The sequence below is a fragment of the Anarhichas minor genome, unplaced genomic scaffold (assembly GCF_050575085.1).
Source record: "Anarhichas minor isolate MPS153535 unplaced genomic scaffold, ASM5057508v1 ptg000159l, whole genome shotgun sequence".
Lineage (NCBI taxonomy): Eukaryota > Metazoa > Chordata > Actinopteri > Perciformes > Anarhichadidae > Anarhichas > Anarhichas minor.
The window spans coordinates 63,742-77,500 of NW_027466605.1; the positions used below are offsets into that span (position 1 = coordinate 63,742).

At 41.3% G+C, this 13,759-nt stretch overlaps 1 protein-coding gene across 1 annotated transcript; it reads left to right on the forward strand.

Annotated features, from left to right (window-relative positions):
* The first annotated feature begins 1,612 nt into the window (after window positions 1–1,612).
* LOC142943916 (dihydropyrimidinase-related protein 4-like) lies at window positions 1,613–11,712 on the forward strand. Its single transcript, XM_076085477.1, has 15 exons — window positions 1,613–1,715; window positions 2,379–2,467; window positions 2,627–2,811; window positions 2,900–3,064; window positions 4,487–4,548; window positions 4,678–4,758; window positions 4,882–4,950; window positions 5,097–5,217; window positions 7,944–8,100; window positions 8,599–8,740; window positions 8,945–9,029; window positions 9,258–9,343; window positions 9,444–9,623; window positions 10,353–10,518; window positions 11,529–11,712. The coding sequence occupies exons 1-15, from the start codon at window positions 1,677–1,679 to the stop codon at window positions 11,618–11,620; spliced, it is 1,719 nt and encodes a 572-aa protein (XP_075941592.1). The 5' UTR covers window positions 1,613–1,676; the 3' UTR covers window positions 11,621–11,712.
* The last annotated feature ends 2,047 nt before the right edge of the window (window positions 11,713–13,759 follow it).

Here is a 13,759-nt window from a genome sequence, read left to right on the forward strand (position 1 = left end):
CAGGATGCTCTTCACTTGATAAATAACCAATACCAGCTAACAGGTGATCGATCAGCGTCCTGCAGTAACATGTTTGTGACGATCAGATATAAAAGCTTGGTGAAGTCGTCCCGTCGTCCTCTATGATGACTCAGGAAGGTGAAAACGATGATATTTTTGTATTTGCTGCTGTTTGTTCCTGTTTCTGATGGAAACACAAATAGGAGAGGAGTTCCTGAGGTTCAACAAGGATTCAAACCAACAACCTCTCATGAGAATCTGATTCAAACCTCATCCTCATTCACCAGGACTCATTTTCTCTCTTGTTTCTCCTCTTCTTCCTCCCTATGATCAGTTCCTCTCAGTCTTAGTTTGAGATCACAGTTACTCCCTCCTCCTTGACCTCCTCCTCCCCCTCCAGTCCTCTTCTTCCTCTCCTTGTCTCGTCTCAGATCAGATCTCTCCATGATGTCTACGAGGAGGTGTTCCCAGGACGACGACTGCTCCTCTCTCCTCTCCCGGCTGGGTTCGGACTCTCCTCGTCCTCGGATGAAGTATGGAGGGATGTTCTGTAGCGTCGAAGGAGCTTTCAAGAACAAAACTCTGGACTTCGAGTCGTTCAGTCCGCAGACGCAGCGTCGCCGAGCCGCTCGAACCCAAACCCAGGAGCCTGATGAAGGAGGAGTAGGAGGAGGAAGAGGAGGACAGACGGTGGTGTTTCCCTCTGGACACACCCGGGAAAACTACGGCAAGAGAGAGGTTAAAGAGACGATATTCATAACACATTTTAATTCAGAATGCTAACACTTTGTGAATGATTTCTAGATATTTAAGTCGTTTCAAAACAAGGATTCAAATATTTGAAAGTATTTATTATTCAGATTTGGTGTTGAAATAATTTAACCTAACGTCTTTTTGAAAACAATGTTATAAACAAATTTAACTTGTTATCATCAGTTAACAGTGATTTAAAGCTGATCACACAAGATTCAAGTGATATATAAATATTAAAAACACAGATAAATAAAGATTATTCATAAATAAAAGAACAATACACATTATTTATTATGTGTTGAGGTATTTGTACAGTGTCACGTTTATTGAAATCAGTTGAATTTAAACACATTTGTGCTTTAAAGACAAAATAATCAATTCATAATTAATGACGTCAATCATTTCATCAATAAAATGAGGAAGCAGCTTTTAGTTGTCTCATTATGTCCCCCCCCCCCCCCCCCTCCCGGAAATATTTCCGGAATCACTTGTCAAAATAAAAGTATGTGCAGTTCACACCATTATAAAACATCCAGTGAGATGTTTAAAATGAATCATGCGTTACACATATATATTATTATTTATGATCATATAACGGGCCGTTTTACTGCGGTGAGTACTTTGACTACTTTACAACATCTGTCTGATTATAATCAAGTATTATTTTTATATTTCCAGTGTGTTATTCGTACTTTAATCTCATCGACCATTGCGTGTATTTTAACTTTAATTACATCCATCCCCTTAGGGAAAAAATATTTTAACTTAACATAAAGATAATGTTCGTCTGCGGACTTTATTTTGACGCTTTACACCGGAAGCCGGGTGTGTATTGTCGGGAGCGTGACGTCATCAGCGACAGCAACAAAGCAGGCTGTGAGTGTGTGTGAGCGAATCAATCAGCCGATCGCAGATTGATCACGATGGCGTTCCAGAACAAGAAGAGCAGCGTCAGAGCCGCGGTAGGTCCAACCCGAACCGAGCCGGGAGAACGGGGAAAAGGGGCCGGTGAGGGAGGATGCTGCAGCCTGTCAATCACCGACCCGTCAGAACCAGACCGAGGCTGACCCGGATCAGGCTTGGACCTGGTGGTTTTTTTAAGGGGGATATAAACGTAATAAATCGGATACATTATACTTCATCTCCTGCAGCTGATCAACAATACAAACATTTGAACTGTGACTGATTTCATGAACTAAAATCATTTTCAGGGTCCACAGAATATATGTGGTGGTTCTTGTGGTTCTTGGTCTTTGACCATCTGCTGGTTCATCAGGTCACTGAGAGAAGAGCATGGAGTCTCTTTTAGCAGCAAGCTAATAAAAAGCAATATAATAACTGTTATTACTCTGAGCACAATGGACATGAGGTATATATATATATATATAATATATATATATATAATATATATATATAACGGAGATATAATATATATACATATGAGATATATATATATTATATCTCCGTTATATATATATATATATATATATATATATGTATATATATATATATATATATATGTAACGTGATCATCAGATAACTTCATATTATATATTATAGACGTCTGTTTTGTGTTTTTGATAGTCAGGTGAGAATGTTTTACCCAGCAACCACTCTGTTTCCAGGGCGACCGTCTGATCATCAAAGGAGGAAAGATAGTCAATGACGACCAGTCGTTCTACGCTGACGTCTACGTAGAGGATGGGACCATCAGGTAAATAAATTTGATATTAATAAATTATGGTCTCACAGTCAATTCATGCTTTTTGCTGACAGTGCTGGTTTTCAGTGGTCTAGTTGGAGTCCACCTGACCTCCAGGCGCCTCTTCCTGTCTCTGACATCATTAGACTTCCTTTCCTTCGTCCTGATCAGACAGATTGGGGAGAACCTGATCGTCCCGACCGGCGTGAAGACGGTGGATGCGTACGGTCAGCTGGTGATCCCCGGAGGAGTCGATGCCAACACCAACCTGAACGCTCCGCAGAGAGGCATGAACCCGGCCGACGACTTCTACCAGGGAACCAGAGCCGCCTTGTCCGGAGGAACCACCACCATCAGTCAGATTATCACCAATTACCAATCAATACTCATCAGTCTCGCCTCAGGCACATGAAGAAGTAATAACAGTGATGGTTGTGTTTACAGTGGACCATGTGCTGGTGGAGCCGGGGGCTAGTTTATTGACAGCGTTCGATCAGTGGAGGGAGACGGCGGAGCAGAGGGCATGCTGCGACTTCTCTCTACACCTGGACATCACTCGCTGGCATGAAGGACTGTGCGAGGAGTTGGAGACGCTCATCAAAGATCAAGGTCTGAAGAGAGACCCCTGAAGAACTAATCCTTCACATTTCAGTCCTGGTTGATACAACATTTCTGTTTGAGTGAAAACAAAGGAATTCAGACTTAATCAGTTCCATTTTATAGTTCCATTGATTTGTGTATACAAAGGAGAAAAACTGTAATACAGCATTTATTTCCAGTACTGTCACCACAGACACCATGTTCATTATACTGCTTATACATAAATATTGCAATACTTTCATCAGAGAGCAACAGTTTCAATCACCTTGTTGCTACTAACCCTAGCCATACTACTCAAAGAAAGATAGTGAGACATTTATTTAAATAAAAATCTTTGAGGTTTCAACTTTCAGACTCAAATGACATGAAAGTCACTAAAGACCCTAAAGTCACGAAGGACCCTAAAGATTCGAAAGACTCTAAAGATACTAAAGACCCTAAAGATACTAAAGACCCTAAAGTCACTAAAGACCCGACAGATAATAAAGATCCTAAAGATACTAAAGTCACTAAAGACCCTAAAGATACTAAAGACCCTAAAGTCACTAAAGACCCTACAGATAATAAAGATCCTAAAGATCCTAAAGATACTAAAGACTCTAAAGATACTAAAGACCCTAAAGATACTAAAGTCACTAAAGACCCTAAAGATACTAAAGACCCTAAAGTCACTAAAGACCCTACAGATAATAAAGATCCTAAAGATACTAAAGACCCTAAAGATACTAAAGTCACTAAAGACCCTACAGATAATAATGATACTAAAGACCCTAAAGATACTAAAGTCACTAAAGACCCTACAGATAATAAAGATACTAAAGACCCTAAAGATACTAAAGACCCTACAGATAATAAAGATACTAAAGACCCTAAAGATACTAAAGACCCTAAAGTCACTAAAGACCCTACAGATAATAAAGATACTAAAGACCCTAAAGTCACTAAAGACCCTACAGATAATAATGATACTAAAGACCCTAAAGATACTAAAGTCACTAAAGACCCTACAGATAATAAAGATACTAAAGACCCTAAAGATACTAAAGACCCTACAGATAATAAAGATCCTAAAGATACTAAAGACTCTAAAGATACTAAAGACACTAAAGTCACTAAAGACCCTAAAGATCAATCATAAAAAGTGATTATAAATAAGACCTTCAGCCCACACACTTTAGACCTAACTAAAAGCCTGCTTTTGAAAGAAGACACCTATGGAAGCAGGCCTTGGTTGAACCTTAATGACTGATGGCAACATAAACTGATTTACATATTGTAACTACAGTTCTATGATTTCTGGATTACGGTCAGATATTATATCAAGATATTATAATGTCTGAAAACATCTGAAACATGTGGGTTTAAACAGGGAAGAGATGGAGGAACACAGGCGGAGGCTGTGTGAACTTAATTGTAATATTGGTGTTTCAGGTGTGAACTCCGTCCTTTTCTTCATGGCTTACAAAGACAAATACCAGAGCTCCGACTCTCAGGTGAACTACAGTTGAACTATTATTGTTGCTTGTTGTTTGTTTGTAGTTGTTGTTGCTAAGCTTGGTTATTGGTTAGTTTATGTCAATGTCTTCATTTGAATGAATCTGCTTCTTGTTTTCGGGTTTTAGCTCTATGAGGCATTTGGGGTCCTCCGGGATCTTGGGGCCATCGCACAGGTCCACGCTGAGAATGGTGACATCATTGATGAGGTAATACACCTGAGTAAAGTCAAGTACAATCAAGCAAAATAAATGAATTCAGGGATAAAAATCAGCTGAAGGTTCATTATTGTTCATATTTTTACCATGAATTTAAACTGTTTTTTGTTTCAGGAACAGAAGAAACTTCTCTTTCTCGGCATCACTGGACCTGAAGGACACATTTTATCACACCCTGAGGAGGTACACAAACCTGTAACACACCTGTCATTACTTCTGTAATCATGCCTGTAACACACTATAAAAACATCCTCATACAAACGTCCACCAGGTGGTGTCAGGGCTGATGAGTGTGTGTGTGTGTGTGTGTGTGTTGTAATGTGTTTCAGGTGGAGACTGAAGCTGTGTATCGAGCTGTCACCATCGCTAAACAGGCCAACTGTCCGCTATATGTTACCAAGGTGATGAGCAAATCTGCTGCTGATGTCATCGCTAAAGCCAGGAAGAAAGGTGAGTTCTTCATTCTCATGTGTTTTTTTACACCTCTCGATCCACACCAGGTTCAGATTTAACTGTACATTTCATTTAGAAGGACTGTTCTGATGCAAACACTGATCCGCTCTGCCAGTCCACATTTACTGTTCCACGAGACAAAGTCTACCAAGACGGTTCAACGATATCCAGAGCTTTCAGCATCTCAGGCTAAATTTCATGGAGAACAAGTCTTTTGGGTTGAGGAATTCCTAAAAGTGCATTTTCAGTCCAGGTCAACAGTTTTCCTCCCTGCTGAGAACAGTCTGGACTAAGTCCTTCCTCTTCCTCCTGAGTCATGTCGTAATTTAACAGAACTACCTTGAGAACTACTAAAAGTTCTCTCTGAATTCCTACCGGAGTTTTGCTTCAGTGGCCACAGAAGCTGCAGTCTTTCTAACCTGATAGCTGTCTGATGCTTCAGGAATCACCGTGGCCAACCAACCTGAGAGGACTGCTTCCTCAGATGGCCTCCTTCACTGCTCTAGGGCTCCAGCTGGTTCTTTGGTTTTGTTCCTTTGTTCTTCTGACACCAACTCTAAGCAGCTCAGAGCAGTTCCGTGAAGGCTCGATACTCTGAACTGCTGTTTGGTTTATAGGTGAGGCTCATCCTCCTCATCTGCCTGGAATCCTCTTTTAGTATCAAATGACACTGCCCTCTCATGGTTCAAATCCCACCTCTAAGACAGACAACACTTCATTTGTGTAAACAACTGGAAATCTGACTTCACCTTTGGTTCACAAGGTGTTCCCTTTTGGCTTGGTCCCCTCCTCTTCATCAGTTACATCCTCCCTCTTGGTCACACAGTTAGTCAGCATGGTCTCCAGTTTCACTGTTAGCGGACGTCATCTAACTTTATATCTCTACTAAATATATCACCAACACCACCCAATCCACCATCACCAACTGCCTAAATGATGTAGATGAGCACCAATTCCCTCAAGAAACTGCAGCAAATCTGAAGTCATCATCATCAAATCCCTCACCAAACACACCAACAGCTTCTCCCTCCCCATCGATGGTTCCACTGTCTCCTACCTGCCTACTTGCCGGAGCCCCGGCGCTGGCCATCAGACCTCTGGAGCTTGTCCAGAAAGCTGCAGCTCGCCTGGTGTTCAATCGCCCCAAGTTCTCCCACACAACTTGCCTTCTCCGTTCTCTACACTGGCTACCTGTAAGAGCCCGCATCCAGTTTAAGACTCTGGTGCTAGCCTACAGGGCAGTGAAAGGAACAGCTCCTTCCTATCTCCAGGCCATGGTCAAGCCCTACACCCCGGCCCGACCACTTCGCTCTGCTACCTCGGGGCGACTGGTTGCCCCGTCGCTCAGAGGTCCCTGCGGCCGATCGACCCGGTCGCGGCTGTTTTCTGTCCTGGCCCCACAGTGGTGGAATGAACTCCCCACTGACGTCAGGACGGCAGAGTCGCTGCCCATCTTTCGGCGCAGGCTGAAAACTCACCTCTTCAAGAAGGCCTACCCTTCCGCTTAGCACTTACCTAGCATCTACTGTATTCATACTAGCTTATTGCACTTATTTTTTTTATATTAGCTTGTGGCACTTATTGCATTCCTTTGTTTCTGCACTGTACGTTGGCTCTGGTTTATGCTCTTAGATGCTTGTTTGAGGTAGGGACATGCACTTATTACTTCTGGTGACTAGTTGTTCTCTCGAAAACCGATGTTGAATACACTTATTGTAAGTCGCTTTGGATAAAAGCGTCTGCTAAATGACTGTAATGTAATGTAATGTAATGTCTCCCCTTCTTCCAAAAACCGCAACCTTGGAGTCATTTTTGACTCAACTCTTTCATTTGAAAGGGAAAAGGCTCTTCCGCTGGAACTGTCTACCCACTCACATCAGGACCTTAGATTCGCTCCCTTACTTAAAAAAAGCACTTAAAACACACCTTTTGAAGTCTGCTTTTAATGTCAAACCATTCTTTATTATAACAATTATCTATGTTTTAGGAGCATGCTTTGGACATTGTTATGGTCCGGCTCTAGAACCACAACAAAACGTCACGAAAACTCAGGCACGGAGCTAAACAAAGAAAATACCTTTATTAGCAAAAGGTCAGAACAATTCAAAGTGCAACACAGAAGAACATTCTCGCAGAATGCCAGATGGTGTAACTGCTGCTGCCAGACACTCCGTGTAGCACACCAGGTGTGTCAGGGGAAGAAGCCACCTCTTCCTCCGGATGGGGCGGGTCTTGTAGGGCGAAGGCCGTGGCCAGCTGCCTCCAATCTTCCTAATGTCCCTCTCTAACGATCCAGGAACACTGAAAGATAACCACTCCCTGGCAGAGGCCCTGGGCCGTCACAACATGTATACAGTACTTTCAAAATGTTCTTCTTACTTGGGTTTTTACCACAGTTTGCGACACACAGCCTCTTGCCTGTTTACGACCAGCTCTGTGTGTTTCACACACACCGACTAGCCAACAGTTTGCAAGGCTGGGGTCGGGATGCATGCCCAAAGTAAAAGAAGGAGAAACACACCTGTTTTAAACATTATAAAGGACTTGGATAACCACAGGTTTTTTGATGTCCACAAATATTGCAACAATGATCTTTTCAAGAAGGTGGAGGCTGTGTTCGCACCACCTAACAGGTCCGCCACCAGTAAAAAATGTGAAAACCGTCTATTTGCTGCAAACTCAAAGAGCTTGTGGGTCAAACATGCTCATGTTTCTGTCCTCAGGTATCGTGGTGTATGGGGAGCCAATCACTGCCAGCCTGGCCACTGACGGTTCTCATTATTGGTCAAAAGACTGGGCCACAGCTGCTGCCTTTGTCATGAGCCCGCCTCTCAACCAGGATCCTTCAACTCCACAGTACCTGATATCCCTGTTAGCATCGTTAGTACGACTCTACCTCTCTGTTAGCATCGTTAGTACGTTAGTGGGGCGACTGGCGGAGTGGATAGCAGGGCCGTCCTTCAGAGGATCGGCGGTTCAATCCCCGGCTCAGGCTCCACTAGTCGCATGTCCTTGAGCAAGACACTTAACCCCAAAATTGCTCCCGTAGCTGTGCCTACGGTGTAGAATTGTGATAAAATCTGAATTGTAAGTCGCTTTGGATAAAAGCGTCTGCTAAAAAAAATTACTGTAATGACTGACTCTACCTCTCTGTTGGTATGGTTAGTACGACTCTACCTCCCTGTTAGCATCGTTAGTACGACTCTACCTCCCTTTTAGCTTCGTTAGTACGACTCTACCTCCCTTTTAGCTTTGTTAGTACGACTCTACCTCCCTGTTAGCATCATTAGTACGACTCTACCTCCCTTTTAGTATCGTTAGTACGACTCTACCTCCCTTTTAGCATTGTTAGTATGACTCTAACTGTTTCTTTTCCAGTGGAGACCTCCAGGTGACGTCCAGCGCTCAGGCGAGCTTCTCCACAGCTCAGAAAGCAGTCGGTAAAGATGACTTCACTCTGATCCCAGAAGGAACCAATGGAATTGAGGAGAGGATGTCTGTGGTGTGGGATAGAGCTGTGGTAAGTTCGATGTGAGCGTGAAAATGCTGTCATGCTCCATAAAATATCCCTTTTCTGAATCAAGGCTCTAAGGGTAGAGAATGTTGTATTGTACTGTACTGTATACATGTAAACTCTAAACTATCACAAAGTTTCAACTTCAAAGGTTGGGACAACATGATGGAATATGAATGTGGAGATGCATTTGTCATTCTTTCTCTGCAGTCCACGGGGAAGATGGATGAGAACGAGTTTGTCGCAGTAACGAGCACCAACGCTGCTAAACTCTTCAACATTTACCCACGCAAAGGTATTAGTCAGAAGACGTTCCACTCTGGAGAAGACAAAGACACTGTTGCTGCTCTACTTTTACTAACACACCGTATAAAAGAGGATAGGTTTCGTTCACTTTTTACTTAGGATGAGATGGAATAAACTGTAAGATGAATGTAAATATAATACTTTAAATGAGATTAAATTTAAAAGAGTATTTAGACATCTGTAACACAGTAGACTGGTGTATCCGTCCCGTGTTCAGGAAGGATCGCTGTAGGATCGGATGCTGACATCGTCATTTGGAATCCAAAGGAGACACGAACTGTTTCTGCAAAGACTCATAACCTGGTAACAACACATCAATCTTCATCATCAGGAATCAAAATTCATCGTCAATCGTTTTAAACTGTTCATCATCCTTTCTAATATACTGCCTGTTTGTGTGCAGACGGTGGAGGTGAACATCCTGGAGGGTTTGGAGTTTCAAGGCGTGGCGTCAGTGGTGATCAGCGGCGGTCGAGTCGTTCTGGAGGACGGTAAACTCAACGTGACGAAAGGTTCAGGACGCTTCATTCCCAGAAAGGCTTTCCCAGACACCGTCTACAAGAGGATCCGAGCCCGCAGCAAGGTACCTAAATGGCTGGTTAACAACTAAACTACCATACCTACTGGATAACCAGTCAATTCCACTGTCCTTGTTGTATAGCTTTATGTTCATATATATACTTTTGGATATATATTTATATTTATTTGTACATAGTCGTTAAATGTTAAATGTTTATACTTTCATCTGTTCTACTTTTTTTGTTGTCCTTGTTTTATGTTTTTTTTATATTTCTCTTGTTTATTGTAAACTTGTGTATGTACGTTGAGAGCAAAGTGAAAACCGGAATCAAATTAAGCTGATTCTGATTCTGAACTATCTACAATTCTGTCAGAGGTTAACCAGTGAACTAGTTAACTACCTAACTAACTGGTTACCTAGTTTACTGCCTGACCAACTGGTTAATATGTCTGACAGAGGATCATTGTAGAAAGGTAACCAACCAACCAATTGGTCAACCTCCTGACTTACTGGTTAACCAGCTGATCTACTTGTACATGTATGTGGCTAAAATTCTGACAGAGGATCACAGTTTGTAGCATGCTAATTCGTGAGAACTGTCAGATTAACAAGTTGTGTACAGGTGGAGGCCAACAAGCAACAACAAACTGGTTCAACGAACCAGTTCAGCCTCTGTCTAGTCGGTTAACTATTTGAACTAGTTGATTTCTGATGGACTGATCAATTTAATAACTGACCGATCAATCCATAAAGAATACGTTTTTCCTCAGGAGTTTGGTCTCTTTGTTTCAGATGGCTGAGGCTCGCGGTGTCCCCCGTGGAAACTACGATGGTCCGGTTCATGATGTCATGAGCATGACTAAATTGGTCCCACCCACTCCGACCACCAGGGGGCCCACCTGTCCGAAAACCCAGGCCAGCCTCCGAAACCTCCACCAATCAGGATTCACCCTGGCAGGTAGTGTTCACGAACACAGGACACACATGTGTATCTGCAGTATTCAGATGTGTTTCTATAATCTGATCAATTATAGGTGATTGACTCTGAGTTGCATTCAAGGTAAAAAGTTTCAACCACATCAAGTTTATACATATAACAGCTGAGTACTGCAGTTAAATATGAAGAAGAAGAAGAAGAAGAAGAAGAAGAAGAAGACAGTTTGATAACAGTTGAGGGAAAAACACCACAAATACGTTGAATAAGGGCATTTTTGCATTAGGGCAGAGCAAGTGACACATTTAGAGTCAAACAGACCATAAAGCAGGGGATGCTTTAGGGCGGAGCTACACAGTGATTGACTTTCACAGTGTGTTCTCACTTCATCAAAGTCAATTGTTAACTTTTGGTTGCCTAAAAATGTCTTATTCAGTGTTCAGTTATACTTAGCTCCACCAACGAGTGTCACTTGTGGTTGCTAAAGAATAATATGGCGACCGGCAAAAACCAAGATGGCAACAGCCAAAATGCTGAGGCTTGAAAACATCAGTCCACAAACCAATAGGTGACGCCACGGTGGCTATGTCCACTTCTTCTAGACTTTCTGTGGATGAACGAGCGACACGCAGAGCAAGTGGGAGGGTGGTGGAAGTGTCACCAAGGAAACCGTGTGAAACCAAATGTAAACATTGATATTACACTTGTTACGTACCATTTTTTAGATTGTCCCCTTAGGGTGTTATTTATTAACGCTAGCTAATGGTGCGACTGTTACACATTATTTTAACACAAACCATGATGTTTTTTCTAACCAATAACAAACTAGTTTTGTTGCTTAAACCTAAAAAAATATTTCTCGACATTAACAACGTGGCATTGTGTGTTTCTGCCAACATGAAACGAGGCTGGTTTGAAACCACTTTTAGGAAATGTATTTTTGGTTCAGAATTGTTGGCATTCAACTTTTCAACGTATTTTTTTCTGACAACTGGGTTTGTAAATTTCACTAATTTAGATCTTCTTCTGCCCAGGAACTCAGATTGATGACCACATACCTCGTCGCTCTGCTCAGAAGATTGTGGCGCCACCTGGTGGTCGATCCAACATTACATCCTTATCTTGAGTTCATCCAACAAAACACTGCAGTTTTTCCTTCACTACTTGATACAGCGGAACACTTAGAGATCCTATAACAGTAGAACTTGAGCTAGCACTAAGCCCTACAACGACCTTACAACTAGTACTACACCCTATAACAATAGTATTTCAACTACTGAACCCAACAGCTAGTATTGAATAGTTTAAAATCAGTACTAAACAGTAACAGTAACTAGCAATACTAAATCCTACAATAATGGTGCATTGACTAGTACTTAACCTTATAACTCAACAATTAGTTATATATACCCGAAAACTAGTACTAGATATTTCAATACTTGTACTTCTAATAGAACCAAACTCTTCGACAACCATCCAACTAATGCTAAATTCTGAGACAAAGGTACTTCAACTAATTCAACTCAGTACCAATCCCAAGTAGTAAACAGTAGTAAAACTCTAAAAATACTACACCCTGCTTACCCTGCCCTACAAAACAATGGTACGACAACCATACAAGTACAACAATCTTGCAAGTACCAAACCCTACAATATCTTTTACTTGAACTAGTACTGAATGTTACAGTGACGATAACACAACACTCCAAAAAGTACTTCTACCAGCTAGCACTTAAGTGCTTCAGCTTTACAACCTAAAACTAATACTAAAGCCTGAAATAATGGTATTTCAAATTGCCCAATGCCTGCAACAGTGGTACTACAACACTGTAAATACTATTAAGTCCTACAATAACTACACAACTAGTAGAAAACCCAATAACAATAGTACTTCAAATAACACTAAACCATTTACCTTACAGCTAGTAGTAAACACTAAAACTGTACAACTAGCGCTAAATCCTACAACAATGGTACTACAACTCTATAAATACTACTTCAATGTTACAAATCCTACAACTACTGTACAACTAGTACTTGATGTTACAAAAGTGGGACTACAAACCATAACTAGTACTAACTCACATAACAATGTTACTGCACTACAAACACCACAAAACAATACAACTATTTACTAAATCCTACACTTATTGTACTTCAACAGAAGTATTAATTAATGTTACAATGATGGTACTACAACCCAACATCTAGTGCTAAATCCTACAGCAATGGTACTTTAACTGGTTTTAGCCTCACACATGTGTACTCAACATCATTCCATCTCATCTGTCCTAAAACTTCATCGTGTTCTCTTTGTCTCTCAGTGCTGTCTGATAAAGACACTACTGGTAGTAGTAGTAGTAGTATCCCTTTCGTGCTCTTTCATTAACAGTACAGACGCGATCACATGACTTCATCATCAGACATCTGAAGACAACATATTGGATATTAAAGTACCTCCAGTAGAGCTTTCTTTCTTATAACTGTGTGACTTGTTGTTCTCAGATGTTTTTTTATTATCAGCCGGCTTCATCAAGAAATGTCTTCCATTCTTTCCGTAAATAATATAATAATATTAATCTGTATTGGTCTGTTATTAATTCAGTCTGTGGTAGATTTACATTTTCAGTCCTGATGAGGACTGGTCCGTTTTATTCTGGACTGATTGAGCTGGAACGCAGGGATAGTCCAGTCTGGACCAACTCATTATGTTTGTACTTTTAATTGACTGATTAAGTATATTTTAGTTACTGATAAAGTTAATTACTTTTAGACTTTTAGTCAACTTCCAAACATCAACTGACAATAAGTGGTGCTAATAAATCCAGTAGTAGCCTTCAAGTAGCAATCCCGTCAATACTACGCCCCCTACAGGATGTAAACTAAATGACTCTGCCACCCACAAATATCTAAAACAGACTAACATCCCCAAAAACACAAACAGCTGCTCTGACCAGCGACGTACTTTAAGAACTGGACTCCAAAATGCTGTCCTCTGCTTTCTCCTGTTTGCCCCGCCCACACATATTGATAAACTGAGCAACCGAGTACCTTCAACAACCTCAGCCCTGCCACAAAAATAGACGGCAGCCACACCTGTTTTAAAGTCTTAAGCATGACCCAAATATTCTGATCTTTAAACTGACCTTTTAGTTTAAAGCACAGTGACTGGTAGCTTGCAAACAATGCCTGCTATCAGTGTATCACTCCATAAACATGGTTTACCAATCCATAAACTACATTTATCAATCAGTAAACTTTGTTA

Bases quoted from the DNA above. Each gene is read 5' to 3' on its own strand.
- LOC142943916 (XM_076085477.1), top strand. From the start codon at position 1,677: ATGGCGTTCCAGAACAAGAAGAGCAGCGTCAGAGCCGCG. The intron at 2,812-2,899 runs GTCAGATTATCA...TTGTGTTTACAG, and splicing joins CGGAGGAACCACCACCATCA to TGGACCATGTGCTGGTGGAG. The intron at 9,344-9,443 runs GTAACAACACAT...GTTTGTGTGCAG, and splicing joins CTGCAAAGACTCATAACCTG to ACGGTGGAGGTGAACATCCT.